The sequence below is a fragment of the Sinohyriopsis cumingii genome, chromosome 10 (genome assembly GCF_028554795.1).
Source record: "Sinohyriopsis cumingii isolate HCF-2022 chromosome 10, ASM2855479v2, whole genome shotgun sequence".
Classification (NCBI taxonomy): domain Eukaryota; kingdom Metazoa; phylum Mollusca; class Bivalvia; order Unionida; family Unionidae; genus Sinohyriopsis; species Sinohyriopsis cumingii.
Window position 1 is genome coordinate 76,527,250 of NC_142970.1, and position 19,414 is coordinate 76,546,663.

At 35.3% G+C, this 19,414-nt stretch overlaps 1 protein-coding gene across 2 annotated transcripts in view; it reads left to right on the forward strand.

Moving 5' to 3' along the window:
- LOC149790418 (kalirin-like) overlaps positions 1–19,414 on the forward strand; it is a 536,347-nt gene that overhangs the window by 73,549 nt on the left and 443,384 nt on the right. For both annotated transcript variants that reach the window (XM_089972467.1, XM_089972468.1), the window contains exons 7-14: positions 1,394–1,625; positions 3,621–3,802; positions 6,318–6,440; positions 8,063–8,254; positions 8,729–8,860; positions 12,032–12,160; positions 12,958–13,059; positions 13,736–13,858. In XM_089972467.1, the coding sequence (XP_089828593.1) occupies positions 1,394–1,625; positions 3,621–3,802; positions 6,318–6,440; positions 8,063–8,254; positions 8,729–8,860; positions 12,032–12,160; positions 12,958–13,059; positions 13,736–13,858 (1,215 nt within the window). The remainder of the gene's footprint in view (positions 1–1,393; positions 1,626–3,620; positions 3,803–6,317; positions 6,441–8,062; positions 8,255–8,728; positions 8,861–12,031; positions 12,161–12,957; positions 13,060–13,735; positions 13,859–19,414) is intronic.

Here is a 19,414-nt window from a genome sequence, read left to right on the forward strand (position 1 = left end):
ATTGTGCATCTATACTAAGGTACATAATATACAATTTGTCTTCCATGCCATTGTGCATTTATACACAGGTATATACAATTCATGTGGTCTTTCCACCCCTGTGTGCATCTGTACACAGGCATATAAAATTCACTTGATCTTTCCTCTTCTGTGTGCATCTGTACACAATTTTATTTGATTCATTTGATCTTTCACACCTGTATACATCTGTACACAGGTATATAAGATTCGGTTGGTCTTCCACACCTGTATGCATCTGTACACAGGTGTACAATATTCATTTGGTCATCCACACCTATATGCATCTGTACACAGGTATACAAGATTCATTTTGGTTTTCCACACCTGTATGCATCTGTACACAGGTATACAAGATTCATTTGGTCTTCCACATCTTTACCCAGGTATACAAGATTCGGTTGGTCCTTCAACTCCTATATGCATCTATACAAGTATACAGGGGCCCCGATTGGCCAAGTGGTCTAAACTGCTCACTGTTCTGGATAATTGCCATCTCACCTCTGTGTGCCTGGGTTTGAGTCTCAGGCTCAGCTAACGTGGGTACATGAGAAAGGTTGCCTATAGCTTCTCATGGATTGGTGGTTCTTTCATGGGTTTTCCAGGGTTCTTCCTCCACCAATTATACTGGCCACTATGTATAGCCTATCTTGTGCTGATAAATGGTGTTTAACCCTACAACAGCAACAATAACAACACAGGTATACAATATATACTTGGTCTTCTTCCCTTGTGTGGATCTATCACAGGTATACAAGATTCACTTGTTCTTTCCACCTATGTATGCATCTTATACACAGGTCTTTCCACCCATGTATTCATCTGTACACTGGTCTCTCCATCCCTGTTTTCTTCTACTCGCAGGTTTTTCAATCCCTATGTTCATGTATACACAGGTCTTTCCACCACAGTGTGCATCTATACTCATCTTCCACTCATGCGTGCAGCTATACACGTCTTCCACTCATGCATGCTGTTATACACAGAGGCCTTGATTAGTAGCATATTTGTGTATTTTGCAGTTGGCTAAAATGAATAAAAAATTTTTTAATGCATTCAGATTATTTGAAACAATGTAATTTTAAGCATTAAGTCCAAAATTTGGCAACATATTAATCTTTTAAAGATGACATTCCATGTTGTATGTTTGCTGGTTTGATTGATAAAAGCTTTGCTGTCTGTTCAGTTTGCAGACGTTTCTGTGCATATTCTTAATGACAGTACTTGATCACTTTGAGAACACAGATTCATATAAAGCCATATAATCCAACATACCTTGATCTAGTCTTTGTCACTAAGCTGTTCGTTAAGTTCAGAGTTGCATGAATTCTTGAACTTCTTTTTACAATATTTCATATCTTGATTGTATTATCAGATGCTGGAGGAATTTATTTGGAAAGCCTTGGACCTTCTGGACAAGTTGGATGAGCTTGGTCAAATCCTCACGGATCCTGAACTCCCAGATGACCTGACAGGGGCCCAGAAAAAGCTTGAAGAGCACAACTTTCTGAAGAAAAGGGTCACAATGGCCCCAGTAGAACAGTTGGCAATGGAGGGATATCACATTCTGACAAAAATTACAGGGGAAGTGTTTGACCAACAAGGAGGTAAAGGACCTTGTAACTGTGAAACCTTTGTTTAAATGTCAGTCTTAAAATTAATTTCAGCAGATTAATAGGAATATCCTTCTAGTTTTTTCAAATAATTACTTCCAACCAGTTGAAATAACAACAGTCCTTGACAACACATGAACTCAATTTTAGCAGATAGAACTATAATTTATAGCAGATGAAAGTAGCCATGGAGATTACTACACAGCTCAAAACTGTTTTTTTTCTCTCACTAACTCACAAGATCAACATAATTTTGTACTTGTCCTGCCAATATTTCAGTGATCCTGCTAAAATCAAACAGAAGCCAGTTCAGTTTCTTATTCGTTGTTTATTATTCATTGTCATTAACAAAGCAACTGTATTTCACCAACAATGCTTATGAAAAGTTGAATGTTCACATTAAAGCTTCTTCAAGTTGCTGTTGTTTAAAGAGCCATAATTTGCTCTGCTACAGCGGTACAAACTTGCTGTTTGGATGTCACGTATCCTTCTGCCATTATGTGTTGGGAGCTTGCATTGTGTGATTACAGGGATGATTTGTGAAAGTTTTTATACCCATCAGTGAATGAATTACCCTGCACACTTTTCTATTTCTCTGAATACTCAGTGCAGAAATTGCATGATATCAGTCTTTCCTGGGTTGCATTTGAGCTAATTGTGTTCATTTGCCCAGAAGTTCTGGTACTTTCTTAATCTCTTCGCTTTATCAACTTTGTGATAATTTTTGTCTAGCCTACCTTGGTAAAAGCTTGACTTGGCAGACAGTTTAGAACCTCTCTCCATGTCCATTTGTCCACAACCTTGATTAAGCTCTATGTCAAAGGCAGACTTGAAAGAAAAAGGATCTCTTGTTTGTATTTATAATTAAATTTTCCAACTTAATTAAAGGGGATCTCTTGTTACTATTTTAAACTATATTTTATAACGAAATAAGGGTCTCTTGTTAATATTTATGGTTTGTTTAGATTTGTCATTCATTTACCATGGAAACAAACTTTGAAACTACTTTATTTTCTCGGCTGTGAATACTGCATGTCCTGGTATATGTTCACATGAAACATGAATAGAATAATATATACATTTTGGGTTAGAAATTATGCTTAATAATATTTTCGTTTTTAATGGAAAATGATCTCTGTTGTTCACTGTACTTGTGAGTTTTATTTCCCAGTTGATCACTGTGCTTACGAGTTGCATGGTAATCTGTTCACTGTACTTGTATGTTCACTGCACTTGTGAGTTCTTTGCTGCTCAGTTGTTCACTGCACTTATGAGTTTGATGTTCCCAGTTGATCACTGCACTTACGAGTTGCATGGTAATCATTTGTTCACTGTACTTGCATGTTCACTGCACTTGTGAGTTCCTTGATGCTCATTTGTTCACTGCACTTATGAGTTTGATGTTCCCAATTGATCACTGCACTTACGAGTTGCATGGTAATCATTTGTTCATTGTACTCGTATGTTCACTGCACTTGTGAGTTCAAAGGTGCTCACTTGTTCCTTGCGTTTACTTATGAGCTCCATTTGTTTTTTCACTGCACTTGTTACTGCTGCCTCTGTTGTTCTCTGCACTTTCGAGCACCATGATAGTCATTGGTTCACTGCACTTATGAGTCCAGTGGTGCTCATTCAGTTACTGCACTTGATTTCCATGGTACTCAGTTGAGTTCCATGTTATTAGACACATGAGAATCATGAAGCAAAATCACTGTGGAAACATTTTCCTTCATTTATCCGATAAGCTTAATCAGACACTTTTAATGAACACCATTTCATTTGATTTGGTTTGGTGTTTTAAGGCACAGTTACACAAGCAGGTTATTTTTAGAGCTGATGCAGTTGGAATAACGTGCCTTCACTGAGCCACCATGGCTTCATGTACCATTTGGATTGTACTGGGTTTATCATGACTGCTTTGCTATCTTTGTAGCTTTAAATTTGTTTCATGAAAGTCATAATATTTGTCTCCCACGTTTATCTTTCCAGGTTCTACTAAGAGGCAGATAATATCAGGGAATGCCGATTTCCAGAGTGCAGTGCCACAGATCCGTCAGTTACTTGAGAATCTGCACTCGACTAAACAGCACCTAAGTCAGCTTTGGCAAGTGAAGAGAATTCGCCTAGAGCAGTGTTTGCAGCTTAAGATATTTGAGCAGGATGTGGAGAAGGTATTTAGTCCTTTGCAATTTCATAAATTCAAACAGTATTTCTGTGCTTTCTTTTACTAGATGTCTTGATATTCAAAAATGCTTTTGGATAATATCACAATATATCATTAGAACATAATAGCAATCTCCTGGTCTGTATAAAAAATTGCACCAAGTCTGTTTGCCACAGATGCAATAACAGTTGCAGCGATCAGAAAAGAAGTTAAGTTTCCAACCCGATATATGATTTCTGATCATAATTTCATTCATTCTTAACTTTAAGTTATTGATTCAAAGAGTCTATATATTTTATATACATTGTACTTCAGAAATGTTTGACCATTATGGTTTAAGTAACTGAGAGAGCCTTTATCTTAGTGTAATAAAAGAACCTTTCAGTTTTTTCTTTCATCCTATGGGTACAGTGGCTTCTCTTTTCCCTTTTCTTTCTTTGGTCCATTTAACCATTTCCGATTGATCTGTTGTGAAACACATATTATATAATGCTAAATTATCTTAATTGTATAATTGTTTTGTTATTATGCTCAAACATTACTAAATTATCCTAAATTGTGTAATTGTTCTGTTGTGATACACAATTTAAATAATGTTAAATTGTTTGAAATTGTATATTTATTCGGTTGTGTTACACAAATCAAATTATGTTAAATTGTATATTTGTTCTGTTGAGATACATAAATAATATTATGCTGAATTATTTTATTCTTATGCTTTTTTTGTAATATTTTATAGAGTATTGACCATTTCTAAACCTGCAATAGAATCTTGGTACACCATTTGTACTCACTTATTAGTGGGATCCAGCTGTAAACTGCATAGACCCAGATCTGCTGTCACATTATATGAAGGCAGATCTGGGTATATGGGTTGTGTTGGGAATAATCAGAACAACAAACAACATAGACCCTGATTTGCCAGTATGTGATACAGTGACAGATCAAGGTCTATATTGTTTGCAGTCAGACATGACTTGTACATGAGTATGTATGGGACCCTGTCATCTGGGCAAATTAAGTAATTGATCTGAAGGAATACAGTTGTGTACATCCTAATCACAATTTGATGAATCAGTCAGATTTCATAATTAAAGGGAACGATTTAGATGTAATTATGTGGCCCACTTTACTAAGGATATGTCAGTCATGCTTTTGGAATGATTTTTTTAAACGCTACATCGTAAGCAAAGATAGATGTTCTTTTTATTTGAAAATGAATAAATACAAAACCTGATATTATTAATCTCCTTTGATTTTTACACTTACTGATTCATTGCCCATTCTAAGACTGGACAGCAGATCAGTTTTAAACAATGTAATCCACACTTAGGATCATGATGGATCAGCATGAGGCTTTTTATATTGTCTGTAGTCCCCTTTTTTCTTACTTATAAGATTGAAATGATACTTAAATGAAGTTTTCTTTATCTGGGCTATAAACATTGGTGGTAAACTTTAGTGTTTTGATGTTAGTACAATAAGAATTTCTTGCAATTAAGTATCAGATATGACTAAAATTTAATTAAAAGGAAAATATGTAGAATTTAGATTAAATTAAAAGAGAATATTCAGAATTCAGCAGTATTATTAAAAAGAACCAATATTTCAAGCAATCGAACATTTATGCAAATGAAGCCCATGTACTAATTTCATCAGCTAGAGAAATGGTTATTTACAGGGCATGATACAATAATGAAATTTTGGGAGAAAGACTGAGAGGTAGACAGATGTGTGTCCTGCTGCAAAACAAAATTATCTGTATGAATTGCAACTAATGTGTGCAAAACCATTTGATATCAGATTCAGTTAAAAAGTTCAAAGGGCATAATTCAAAGCATCGTAAACAAAACAGGAAATCAAGCAGAATTTCAGCTCTGTATTGCATATGGGGCCCCGAGTGGTCTAAAGTGCTCTCCATTATGGATCACTGCCATCTCACCTCTGTCTGCATGGGTTCGAGTCTCGGATTCGGCTAATGTGGGTATGTGAGAAAGCTTGCCAGTAGCTTCTTGTGGGTCGGTGGTTCTTTCCGGGGTTTTACCGGGTTCTTCCTCCACCATTAATACTGGCTGCCATGTATAGCCTATTGTGTGCTGAAAAATGGTGTTAAACCCTACAACAACAACAACAACAACTACCAAGGTAGGATTAAGCATCGTAAGCGCTTATATATATTTTTCCAAATGTCTGTCAAAGAGAAATTGGTAAGGTGGTTTATATAGGTTCTGTTCTTACAGTTTTATGTAAACCTGCATAGTGAGATGGTCAACTGTGAATTTATATAAGCCAGGTAAGTAATATCAGGCATGTTTGGGCTTTTTGTTAATATCTTACAGCATGTCAGTTACCTTGGCTGTGACATATTACAGTAAATGTAATCCGGTCATGCTTGGATCTTTAGCCATACATATATCCATGACATTCTCAAAAGTATCACAAGCAAAGTGTTAAGAATTTATTGAGTTGATTTTGGAAAAAGAGTAGTTTTAACAGATTGTGATTATTTTCTTTATTACCAGATGTTTGAATGGATCTGCAGCAATCGTGACCTATTTCTTGTAAATTACACGGAGATTGGGACATCACACCAGATGGCAAAAGAGTTAGAATCAGAGCATGGTCAATTTGCCAATAGTGCTGTGGTATGCATGCATTATTGTCTCCTCTGGATCAGCGTTTAGCAAGATATGGGTATCATTTTTCTGTCAGCAAAGGCATCATTTCTCGTTTGTAAACAGTGTTAAGTCTTGTGTCCAAGTTTTTGGGAGTGTATGAGATCAGTTGGTTTTTATGGTCCACATTGAATATGGTATATACATAAGGCATTATCTGTGTCCGTCTGTTAAGTTTTGTCATTAGGTCAGTTTTTAGTCTCTTTGATTGAGAATTTGTGAACACAAGTTATATTTCTAGCTTTGTATGAAGGACCACACCTTCAGAATGGTGATTTTGTATAAATGAAAACTGTGACAAACAGTATACACCTTCCTCCAGGGCACATACCAGATAGAGAGTTTTAAATATACCTGTGTGATGTAAATGTAACCAGATAAAACCAGGTTCATAGGCGGCCCTTGGGCCATAGGTTGCACATGCCTGACCTACATAAAGTTAAGGAAAACAAATTACAGTACACAGTGTGAATACTATTTTAGCATGTAGCAACCAACAAAGCCTTAGACATGCTGTCTTCTCTCTGGTACTTAGAATAATTTGTTTTTCTTGTATCAAGTCACTGTTATGTATTTAGTTCTTTGATATGTTTGACCATGAAAATCCAGTCAAAACATATTAAGGGACATAACTATTATCCAGAGAGGATATTATTTACTAAGGTGTTATTTCCCTTCATATGGTTAGCTTCTGTTTAGTAGCACTTAAAACAATACAGAATCATTGGGCTCGAAAATGTTCATCAGAGGAAAATGCAATTAATTTTTTATTTTTTGAAGTTTTGAATTAATTCACTGTTAAAAGATAAAGAGAAGCAAAGACTGCATGTATTAATAATTAGGATTATATGTATTCAGAGTGATATAGGGCATTTGTTGATGATTGACAAAAAGAATGCGATTTTCAATATGATACAAGTTATGTTTATTTATTGATTTCTTTTTAATGTAATATTACCAGAACTTGTCTCACCATATGTATTCATAGTGCTTAGATTTGTATAGGTATTGTCAACATTTGATTTTTGGAAATATAATCTATTTTTTAAAATATTTTTGATGTAAAGTTTACCATCATAATTCCTATATCAAATTTATATAATTAATTACTAATTAGCAAGATTCATAGAAATAGAAGCAAGGTAAGATTTTCCTATAATTATGTTAGTGCATCTCATGCACTTCCCTGATATATTATGTTGTTTTGAGTACTTCAGAACTATGTTGGGGAAATTTGATTTTTCAGAATGTGAAAAATGCCGTATGTTTAAAAACTTGCAGTTGGTTAAATTTTTATGAATTTCTGACTTAAGAACTGTGTACTGTTTAATTTTCACAATTTTAGAGTTTTTTTCAATAATTTTTTTTCTCCATTCTGTGAGGTTCAATTTTCCAAAAAATTCACAGAAAATGTAAATTTCTAAAATATAGAAGATCTCAGTTTCTGGCAGTAGTTGCATAATTGTTACTGTCATCAGCAAGTTGAGAAAATTATGTGTTAAATTTTGTTAATAATACATCATAGCTCTGTTAATTTGCAAGACACAGAATTTGTATTGGACCCCTTTATTACATGTTACATTTCATTCCAGAATGTGTATGTCAATATAACCAGAATATTAGGAATGGCCCAAAGGCTATGTGATTCCGGTCATTATGCACAGAATACGATACGCATGCAGGCCTCCCGATTGGAGCGAGAATGGAAAAGTCTTGCAGCTGCCTTGGATGACAGAAGCACAGTACTAAGCATGTCAGTCATGTTCCACAAAAAAGCAGAGCAGGTAATTTCTCATGTGTACAAATTATACTCCAAAATGTTCCACAAAAAAAGCAGAGCAGTTAATTTCTCATGTGAACAAAATTATACTCCAAAAGTTCCACAAAAAAGCAGAGCAGGTAATTTCTCATGTGTACAAATTATACTCCAGATGTTCAACAAAAAGGCAGCAAGTAATTTCCACATGGTAAAGGAAAGAAAAGTGCTGACATTCTTTAAAATCTTTTTTTAAGCTATACTTGTCTAGACTATAGCTTTCAATTTGCACTGTGTAGCCTGGATTGTTCTGATATGCTGTTAAATGATACAGATACATACATGCATGTACACATACAAACAGACCAGCATAAATACATACTTCAGAAGAAAGTATAAGAAGCCAATAGGATATTTTGTGCCTCAGGTCAAGAACAAATAATATTTGTCTGTGGAACAGTAGTAATGAATAATGGACAACGTTACTTTGTCATTTTTGCAGTACTTGGCCCAGGTGATAGGCTGGAGACAGGCGTGTGAGAATCCACAGATACCTACTCTAATAGAAGAATTAGAAGAAGCATTACAGCATCATCAAGTCCTTATAGAAACCATTAGCCAGTGTTATGCAGAGGTGTGTAAGAGGATTTCTAGCTGTACTGGTCATAGACCAGAAGAACTTTTGTGATGGGGAGTTGTCTGTCGTTCATCCACAAGCACAAGTTTGTTATTGCTGCTTGGATCACTGGGAGGATTGCCATTATTATTATTATTATTGTTGTTATTATTATTGTTATTATTATTGTTATTATTATTATAGTTATTATTATTGTTATTGTTATTATTATTATTATTATTATGATTTTTATTATTCGTGTGCAGTGAAAATATTATGGTACCCCCCTTCCTACAAAATGTGAAACTCAAAACAACAGTATTAAAAGCCTAAAAGGTGAGAAAATATCATTGTTGCCATCATTCCAAAACTGGTTCATGTATATCAAAATGGTCCTATATAATACAATCAATTTTATTATCAACAATTAATTGAATTTTTTCTTCTGGTGCCCCTGTTGGGCTGGTGCCCTAAACACGTGCTTAGTGGTGCTTAATGGGTAATCTGGCACTGTAGAACTCTCTGTGAACAAATCACAACATTGTCCCGCTTTTCTCTTATTCTCATAGCATAAGTAAGATGTGGTTGAGCCATGTGGGTCATTGGGTTGGCAATTATTGAAAGACTGTACATGTGGGTCATTGGGTTGGCAATTATTGAAAGACTTTATTTATTTTGGCTGTAATTACTGTCAGCCAAACAGCGACCTACAATCCTTTAAATATGGTATTTGATATAGAACTACCACAACATATATGATGGGTCAGTGACTGATACAATAATGAGTTGACAGTGATCTTGTCATACCCGTGCACAACATATCTGAGAGAAATATAAGAATTCCATCTCTGTGTGTACATGTATGCTGATTATTCTATCATTAATGAATAAGTGAATTCAGTTTATTTATTTATTGTGTGCAGTGCATTCACAGCCATTTAACATCATCATCATTAGCAAGGTGCAGAGCCTGCAGTCCACCTAGGAACTTTGTGGACAGTTGGTTACAATGTGTGACATGGTCTGTAGAGTTTCACAGCTACAGGAAGAGCGGTGAATATCAACACAAATCACTGTGCCCCTGCAGATTTTGTTTTTACTTGCTTGCTGGTCATTGTCCAGGAGGGTTTATATGATGGCCCATTGTCTGCCCCTAAATGATAATGTTACTTATTGGACATCCAGTATTGCAGCCACGGTGGCCAGCTTGAAAAATCTTTATTACTAATCCTGAACAGATGTTCATATCAACATGTATCTTTTGGTCCTCCATCAAATTTGTGCCGTGTTCACATCTAACGGTGGCAGCTATCCACATGTTGTATTTCCAAATTGAGTAATGGGCCCTGAGTGGTCAAAGGTGCTTACAGATCACTGCCATCTCACCTCTGTCTATGTGGGTTAGAGTCTTAGTTGCCACTAATGTGGGTATGCGAGAAAGCATACCAGTAGCTTACACTGGCCACCATGTATAGCCTATCATACGCTGAAAAATGGTGTTAAAACAACAACAGTAACAACAACAACAAAATTGAGTAACACACTGATACCAATCTGCATACTTGGACCTGATTTAGTACATGTACTGGGCTTCAGTTTCTTTATGTAATTGCACATACCAGGCTGATGTTTTGTGTGTGCCAACTGCTGTTAATGCATATTTCATGTGCATTGGTATGTGAATGGAAACAACACTTTCATAACTAGCCAGTGTCTGATTTTGAAACTATTACATTATCTTTGTAATTTAATTGAGAAACAATTTGTTTTGTAAAATTTAGGAATGGGTTTTGCTTTAACACAGACTCGTACAAAATTTTAACAATGCATACTGGAATTTACCAGGCTGATGTTTTGTGTGTGCCAAATGCTGTTAATGCATATTTCATGTGCATTTGTACATGAATGGAAACAACACTTTCATAAATAGCCAGTGTCTGATTTTGAAACTATTACATTATTTTTGTAATTTAATTGACAGACAATTTGTTTTGTAAAATTTAGGAATGGGTTTTGCTTTAACACAGACTCGTACAAAATTTTAACAATGCGTACTGGAATTTACCGGGCTGATGTTTTGTGTGTGCTAAATGCTGTTAATGCATATTTTATGTGCAATTGTACGTGAATGGAAACAACACTTTCCTAAATAGCCAGTGTCTGATTTTGAAACTATTACATTATCTTTGTAATTTAATTGACAAACAATTTGTTTTGTAAAATTTAGGAATGGGTTTTGCATTAACACAGACTTGTACAAAATTTTAACAATGCATACTGGAAATTTCCAACTTTCCATGTATATGTTTTCATTGTATTAGTGTCCTACAATTTTCACAATGTATTCATATATAGTACTTTTATTTTATAGCCATATTTGTGTGAATAAGATTTCTTCAGACTTCTCTCCCATGTTATAAAATACTTTCTGTGGGATCGCAGTGTATAGTGCAGTATTCTTAGGCTGCCTTATAATGAAGTATATTATAATACGATACTCCTTCATTATAACACTGTCCATTTGATACATGGTGTATTCTGCAGTATTATGTGGCTCTCATAATGAAGTATATTATGCATACCATTCTCCCTCATTAAAACACTATCCATGGGAGTAGTACTGTATAATGCATTTTAGCAAGAATGTGTTATAATGAAGTACACTATAAATACAGCACTCATTAAAACACTCTTGCATATGCTGTCTTATGGTAAGTCTTATGTATAATAAAGACCTTTTAGTACTTGTTTATTATAACACTGTCCATGGAAGCCATATCATATATTGCCTTATAGTGAGGTTGCTTTTTAATAAAGGACATTATATACAATACTCCCTTATTATAACACTGTTTATGGGAGTTACAGTTGCAGTATATCGAGAACACCTTATGATGAAGTTCATACAGATATAATTTCACACCACTTGATGTAATGGTATCCTTGATGATATCTGCCATTCAACAAGTACTATGCTGTAATAAAGGGCATTATAGTGAGGGAGTATTATATTTAGTTGTCTTGATTAATTTTCTTAAAATTTATGATTGTGAAAATTATCTTCTTTTTTTAACAGCAATTTGTTTAAAAAAGTAAATAATACAAAAAAGCTACTTTCTAAACAACCAATGTGCATCAGTCATGATATTTTGTGTGTTGATACTGTTATTTTCTCTTATTTCCAACCAGGTTTGTGGTGATGGAAAAGCCCTGTTGGACACCTTACAGACACCGGTGACATCTGGTAGTAGTAACTCTCTCACTGCCAAGGCTGACTACTCTGAGGCTGCTGGGCATGTACTGGATGTTGTACATGAGGTATACACTACTCGCACAAGAGCCATGAACAATGCTTTATGGACCTTTATCTAATTTGAATTTTACAAAAACCCACTTAATGTATGTATGATACATGGGACAACATTGTTTAAAATTTGAAATGCAATTAAATCTTAGAATTGGGGCACTAAAATTCCTGTGTAAGTTCAGGAGTTTGGTGCAATTAACCAATTAAAACAGAAAACAGCAACAATAGCAACAGAACAAAATGTTTAATGGAAGATAATGTTTCATCGTGAATTTTCAATGATTAGCAAACAGTAGTGTGTTATAAGATGTTCCAACACAGACTTACATCATATTCGCAGTTGCTGGAAAAGCATGAACGTTAGAATATTGCTTATTAAAGTAACTTAGTAACCTGGCTCATTATGTGTGATATTTGAAAATGAGTGTGCATAATATTAAAGGACATGTTGTTTCTAAGTTATAATTAAGGACAATTCATAAAGTATAGCTTGCCAGCCAAGTATATGGATGCATAAGGGACTTATCCACAGTTGTGGTGTGTAGACCTTTTGAAGAATACTCATAATAAAGTCACTGTTTGTTGATTTGATGTACATGAGATACCTGTTATTCCCTTCTGATGAGATTGACCTGTCCTAAATTGCAAATGTGTTTATAAATGCCTGTATAAAGTTGTTTAAGAGTTAAGTATAATGTGAACATTGTAGTAGGATTTGCAGGACCAAGTGATGGTTTAAAGTTGAATATTGAATCAAACGTTTTCTGTATTGTTCATGTTTTTGATAACTACATTCCCATCATGGCAGGTGCTTGCTCATCAAAGACACCTAGAACAATTATGGCATGCGAAGAAAGTCAAACTACATCAGAGGTTGGGACTCCGACTTTTCCAACAGGATGTCAAGCAGGTAAGTGGAATAAAAATAACTATTTTTTGTTTGTAATTTAAGGAACAGTGTTATTTTAATCATTAGTACTATCATGCCTGTCACTATTTCATGATGTTTAATTTAGACATAGTACAGTAGACATCCTAATAAGATCCCATGCCTGTAAGAAAATTAAATTTTTGGATAATTGTTTGAAGTCAAATGTCCTTCTTACATACATGCATTGTCCCCACTGACAGTCTGGTCTAGAGAGGTTTAATTGTATATTGGACAGTAGTGTCCACTTATCCATAATGATTATCTTTATTACATACTTACACATTTTTTACTAAAGATTTTAATATCATTTCATAGAAGTAGGAAAACGAAACTGAAACTACATAACATGTGGTTGGTTCATAAAACAGCGATATTTTGTAAACATATCAGCAGATCAAAATGTAATTTTGTTTATGATTTAAGATGAAGACCATATCTAAAAAGTTTAATTTCTTTTTGTTTCTTTTAAATTATATGAAAATCTATTGGTTTATAACAAAGAAATCATTATCACAATAATTTGATCTGAGTAGTAGATAATATCATGTAGTCGGCGTTAGAAAATCTGGATCCTCTAGATTTTCTGATGTTAACAATTTGACATGATCTAGCAATCAAGATCAACTTACGATAATAATGTTTATTTTATCTGCAGGTTATAGACTGGCTGGATAATCATGGAGATGTCTTTTTGAAGAAAAACACATCTATTGGAAGAAGTTTGCAGAGGTCTAGGGCTCTACAGAAAAGTCATGAACACTTTGAGTCTGTTGCACAGGTATGTTGTCTTCATTGTTTGACTTGCTTTTCATGCTGTCAGACTTTATTGCCATGTAATTACATCAACTCTGCGAAGTTAATATTTTGACTTGCTTGTCATGCTGTCAGACTCTATTGCTGTCATTACATCAGCTCTGAAGGAACCAAGAAATATTTTCTTGTTTATAAGTTGGGTACAGCTGCAGTCAACATAGATGATGATCTGTCATTGCATAATGCTCCAGAAGATCAGGTTTGTGTTGTTGTTATTACTGATTAGTTCTAACAGATTGCATAGACCAAGATCTTCTGGAGTGTTATGTGACAGCGGATCTAGGTCTATACAGATTGCAGTTGGATCCGGCTTATAAATGACTATTAATGACAACTGGTTTTCATCCTCCTAATGTGCAGATGATACTAAACTTATAGCAGCCATCATATTCCATGTGCATATATATTTACATGTGTTATCCCCATGCTTTTGCAGGGATATACACTGTAACCCTACTATAATGCGCCCCGCGATAACGCAGATTCGAACATAATGCGGTTGTGGCATGGCTCCAGAAATTTCATATATTCATTCGCACATGAAAAAATATTTTTGGTTCAAAGTATGTGAAATAGTGTATAAAAATTTATTATCATATTTGGGAAGAGATCATTTATGAATTCGAAAATATAGTACAATCGTGGCATGGTTCCTGAAATTTTAAATACACATACGTGTATTTTTCTCATACCGAGAAAAATACTTTTCTTAAAGTATGATAAATAGTGTGTAAAGCGTTTATTATCATTTTGGGGAAGAGTTTGCATATGAATTTGAACATAATATTATCGTGGCTTGGCTTCTAAAATTAAACAATTTCACCAGGTTCTTGAAATGTTATGCCAAAACAAACATTATGGGAAATGTAGCTTATTATGATCCATGAGTAAAGCCAGTAAGTCTTTGTGATTGTCTTCAATTAATTTTGTATACAATCGTTGCTCAAACAATAGCCGACATGTGTTTCTTCTTTAACTGCATACATAATCAAGCAGCAGACAATACGGTGGTTGATAAAAGATTCTCACAATTTAATAAACATAAAAAAACGAAAGCCACCAACGTGTTTTCTGGGCTTGGCACTGTTATTAGACGCAATCAGTTGAACAGTAAATAATGTCCGCTTTATTAGCTGCAAATTGAAACGGTATGAAATTGTACATGCATTCAGATAAAAAAAACTATAAGTGACTTGTGACCAATGCAGGCAGACAGCACTTAGTTCTCGGGTTTTACATATGTATGGTGTTTGCTTATGAACTTGTTATTAATTTCCTATTTTTTATAAAAAAAATATGTTACCATTATCAAAAAGCAAGAATACAAACACAAGTTGTTCTCTGCCCAAGTGAAATTGTACACCCTGGATCAACTAAAGAAGGGCAAACAACAAATTCAGCGTGCCAGAGATCTAGGAGTTAGCGAGTCCACTCTGCGAGGGTGGAAGACAGAAGAAGAAAAGCTCTGTAGTTTACCCTACATTCTAGAAGAGGAAACTAGTTTACAGCGTTAAAGGGTTAATTTTGCTATTGACAAAAGAAACAAGCTCTGTACCAATGGTTTGTCCAGGCTCACTCAGAAGGAGTTCCCATTTCTGGCCCAATTCTGATAGCTCAAGCAGAGAAATTTGATCACCGTATCAATGGAGAGGATTCCAAATATAAGGCGAGTAATGGCTGGCTGGACAGATTCAAGAAAAGGCACGCTCTCAGACAAGTTCTCGTGTCGGGGGAAATCCGCTCAGCTGATAAAGATGCTGCCAATTCCTACCCACTTGAGCTTAAAAAGTTGCAGGAGGAAGGTTGCTACACAGCTGATCAACTTTTTACCTGTGACGAGACTGGTTTATGCTTTAAAATGTTACCCAATCACACCCTCGCAACCAAGGCTGATAGTCACAAACGAGGAAGGACTGAGTGACTCTCTTCTTTTGCGTCAAGTCTGGTAGCCACAAAGTCAGACCTCTGATGATTGGAAAATTGAAATTTTCCAGATGTTTTCATCATGTTAATATGAAAGCCCTTCCTGTTGAATACACTAACAGCAAGAATGCATGGATGAATAGTTCCATATTTGAAGACTGGTTCCATAAAACGTTCATTCCAGCCATTTGGGCTCATTTACAAAAACTCAGGCAGGAGGAAAAAGCTCTTGTCAGTCGTGATGGCAAAATTAAAGTCTCTTATCTCTCGAAAAACACTACATCAGAAATCCAGCCACTGGACCAAGGCATCATATCAGCTTTTAAGCAAAACTATCATCACGAAATGATCAAGTGGACAGCCTGGGATGCTTTCTCATCATGGTTCATTGAACAGTGCTGGATAAAGGGTCTTAGTCCAGCTTTTACATTATCTACACACCATGATAGTGACGATGAGCCTGAATTAACAGGATTCACTGAAGACGATGTACGTTTAGCCGAAGAAGCACTCAGAGAATATGAGCACAGTCATCATGATATCCTCAGTTGGTATTCAGCAGATGACATCTGCCCCATATATGAGTACATCTCAGATGACGAAATTGTCACAAATATCAGCGGGAAGAATGAAGCTGCACAACCAGAGCTTGAAACCAGTGATGCTAATGATGATGATGATGGTGATGATGATGATGATGATGACGATGGCACCCCAACTCCCCCACCAAAAGTGTCGGAGGCAGTGGAGCACCTAGAAGCCAGTTTGAGGTGGCTGGAAACTTGAGATGTGGACAGCATAAAAATCCTCCAACTCAGAAGCATTCTTGACTTTGCTAGAAGCCAACAGTTTGTGGCAAAGAAGCAGACTCCAATAGACAGATTTTTTTAAAGAAATGATGAAATTTAAATTATGGAGTCATGCAACTAGATTGACTTTGCACTTTGTGCAATGATTAGTTTAGTAGTTTTCACATGTTTCTTACAATATTCACAAAATCTGAATTAAAAGTTATATGTACTCTGAAAGCATGTGTTGATTGTTAATTATTCTTACTGTAGTCATTCAAATAAATAGGCATACAAGTGTTAATTATTGGGAACTTTCAATTGATAAAGGTACACAGAAATGCATATGAGACAATTTTAGCAGTATGAAATTTGTATAGACACCGTTCATAGACCCTGAAGCATAATGAACCGTACATATGCTTTGTCTTTCTTAACCTAATTTTGCTGTTAATTTTTCCCATTGAATTCAGATGCATAATGATCTATGACAAAATTATTAAATATGTATGCAATTTTTGCAATGGAATTACATGTATTATGGATTAGCTGCATGCCATGATGGTACGATATCAGGTGGTAAATAAATGGTGTTAATACTCTGTACATGCGATACATTAGATGTTGAATTCAGACACAATGATCTGTGCCAGAATTAATGAACAGTTTAAATCTGTGTGCAATTTTTCAATGGAATTACATGCATTATGGATGAACTGCATGCCATGACGGCACAATAGTAAGCAGTGTTGATACCCTATTCGTGATATAATGTCAGTCGGGGTATTATCGGTCAGCATGTATTATCGGACAAACCAATAAAAATTAGTAAAAGTTAAAAACTATTTAATGCAAAGTAATAACCTATAAATATATTATCTGTACATTATTTTGAATAAGTGTTATTACTGCATTCCATTTAGTATTTGTCCAATAATGCCATGATTGTTTACATTAACATGAATACATGTATATATGCTAGTGCGTTTTCTCTGAAACATTTTTTATACCCCAATTATTGTTTTATAGCGGGGTGCCACTGCACTTCAGTTTGTCCATCAATTTACCCATCTGCCAGTCTTGTCCATAATACTTTCTCCACATAAACCTCTGAGGGGAGATTCTTTATACATGTTACAGACCTGCCAACTCTTACGATTGTGCCGTAAGTCTTACGAAAATTACCCTTAAAATACAGACCTACGGCATACTAGCAAAAACTACAGAAATATTATTGTTGCTGAAAAGTCCACATAATTGGTTCATCCGTGTTTTATTTGAATTCGGGTTTCATCTTAGAATTAGTAAAATTAGTCAGGGAACCAGACTAACTTTACAAAAGCACCCCAGACACTTTAAACTGCACATATTGGTTCATGTAAAGCATCTGCATGATCAAACTGTTGATGATAGAATTTTTAAAAATGGCATCCAGAAAGAGATGCATGTTTAAGGGGAAAATAAGCTTCAAGAAAAGTTTTACTAATCGACATAGAAGAATAAAAAGTAGTACTCAGATTTGTGTGAATAAAAGCTGAAAAGGAAACAGTTACGAAAATTGGACATCACATGCCATTTTGAGTATGTCTCATGGTGGGAGATAAGATTTCAGTCGTCATGTGAAATGATAAATAATTCCCAAGAATTATGTCAAGTTGAGAGATAGCAGCAAGTCATTGAGCTGCATAGGGTTTGGAGCTAGAGTTTGTGCAACTGTACTAGTGATAAATAAAGTCCGCGCGTACTTTACACACTTTGAAGTTGAACATAATGTCTATCGTCGATGCGTCAACTTTTAATTATGTTTTCCAGCTTTACAATAGCAGTTATTGATATTTTGTTACACCTTACTGAAAACTGGTCAATCTTACAGAAAAAATCAACTTCTTTACTGAGACGGACTCATCATTGTTGGTTGGTCTGCATGGTACATTGTTTCCCATGTAAAAACCATGTAGATTTTGGGCCTTTCCTCAAGGGTCCCTGGGAGAATGTCAGGGTCAGATATGCAGAAAGTTGCAGATACAGTAAGATTTTATTGAATTGATTTTATCAGACTTTAAACATACGGTTCTAACATCATGGGGGTCCTCAGTGACTGGGTGGTCTAAAGCACTCACCATTATGGATCACTGCTATTTCACCTTTGTGTGGGTTTGAGTCTTCTGCTCTTTCAATTTTGGTTCATAAAAAAGCTTGCCAGTAGCTTCCTGTGAGTTATGGTTAGTTCCAGGCTTTCGTCGAGTTCTTCCTCCACAAATTATACTGGTTGCCATGTAAAGCTTATCTTTTGCTGAAAAATGGTGTTAATCCCCATGACAACAACAATAACAAATCTTCTAAATAGAATTGGTTGCTTATCTTTCATCCATATATGGAGAAATTTTAACTTCATGCATGGCTGTTCTAGTGATCAGTTGCAAAGAGGATTTCAACAGCTAGCTGGCCTTCCACTTTGAAAACATGAGGGGAAGTGGCACATTGTTTGTGACTGTGTCGTGTGAATGATGGCACACCACTGTCAGCCTCCATTTCCCACCTGGCTAACTTCTTTCTTTTTCTTTTTGAAAGCAAGAAGTTAGGGCCAAGAATAAAGCGGCATGGTTGGCATGCCGGGTGTACTATTTCCACTTTCTATTTGTGTGACATGGACTTACGAAACTTATAATTGAACCTCATTGATCCCATGGTTGCTTCCCAGACAGTCACAAGACTATGCCACTCCTTACACAACAGAATTCTCAGCAGGGTCAATTAACTTCACTGGATTCACTTAGAAAACCTTTCTTTGTAATTATTTTTCAAGTGTG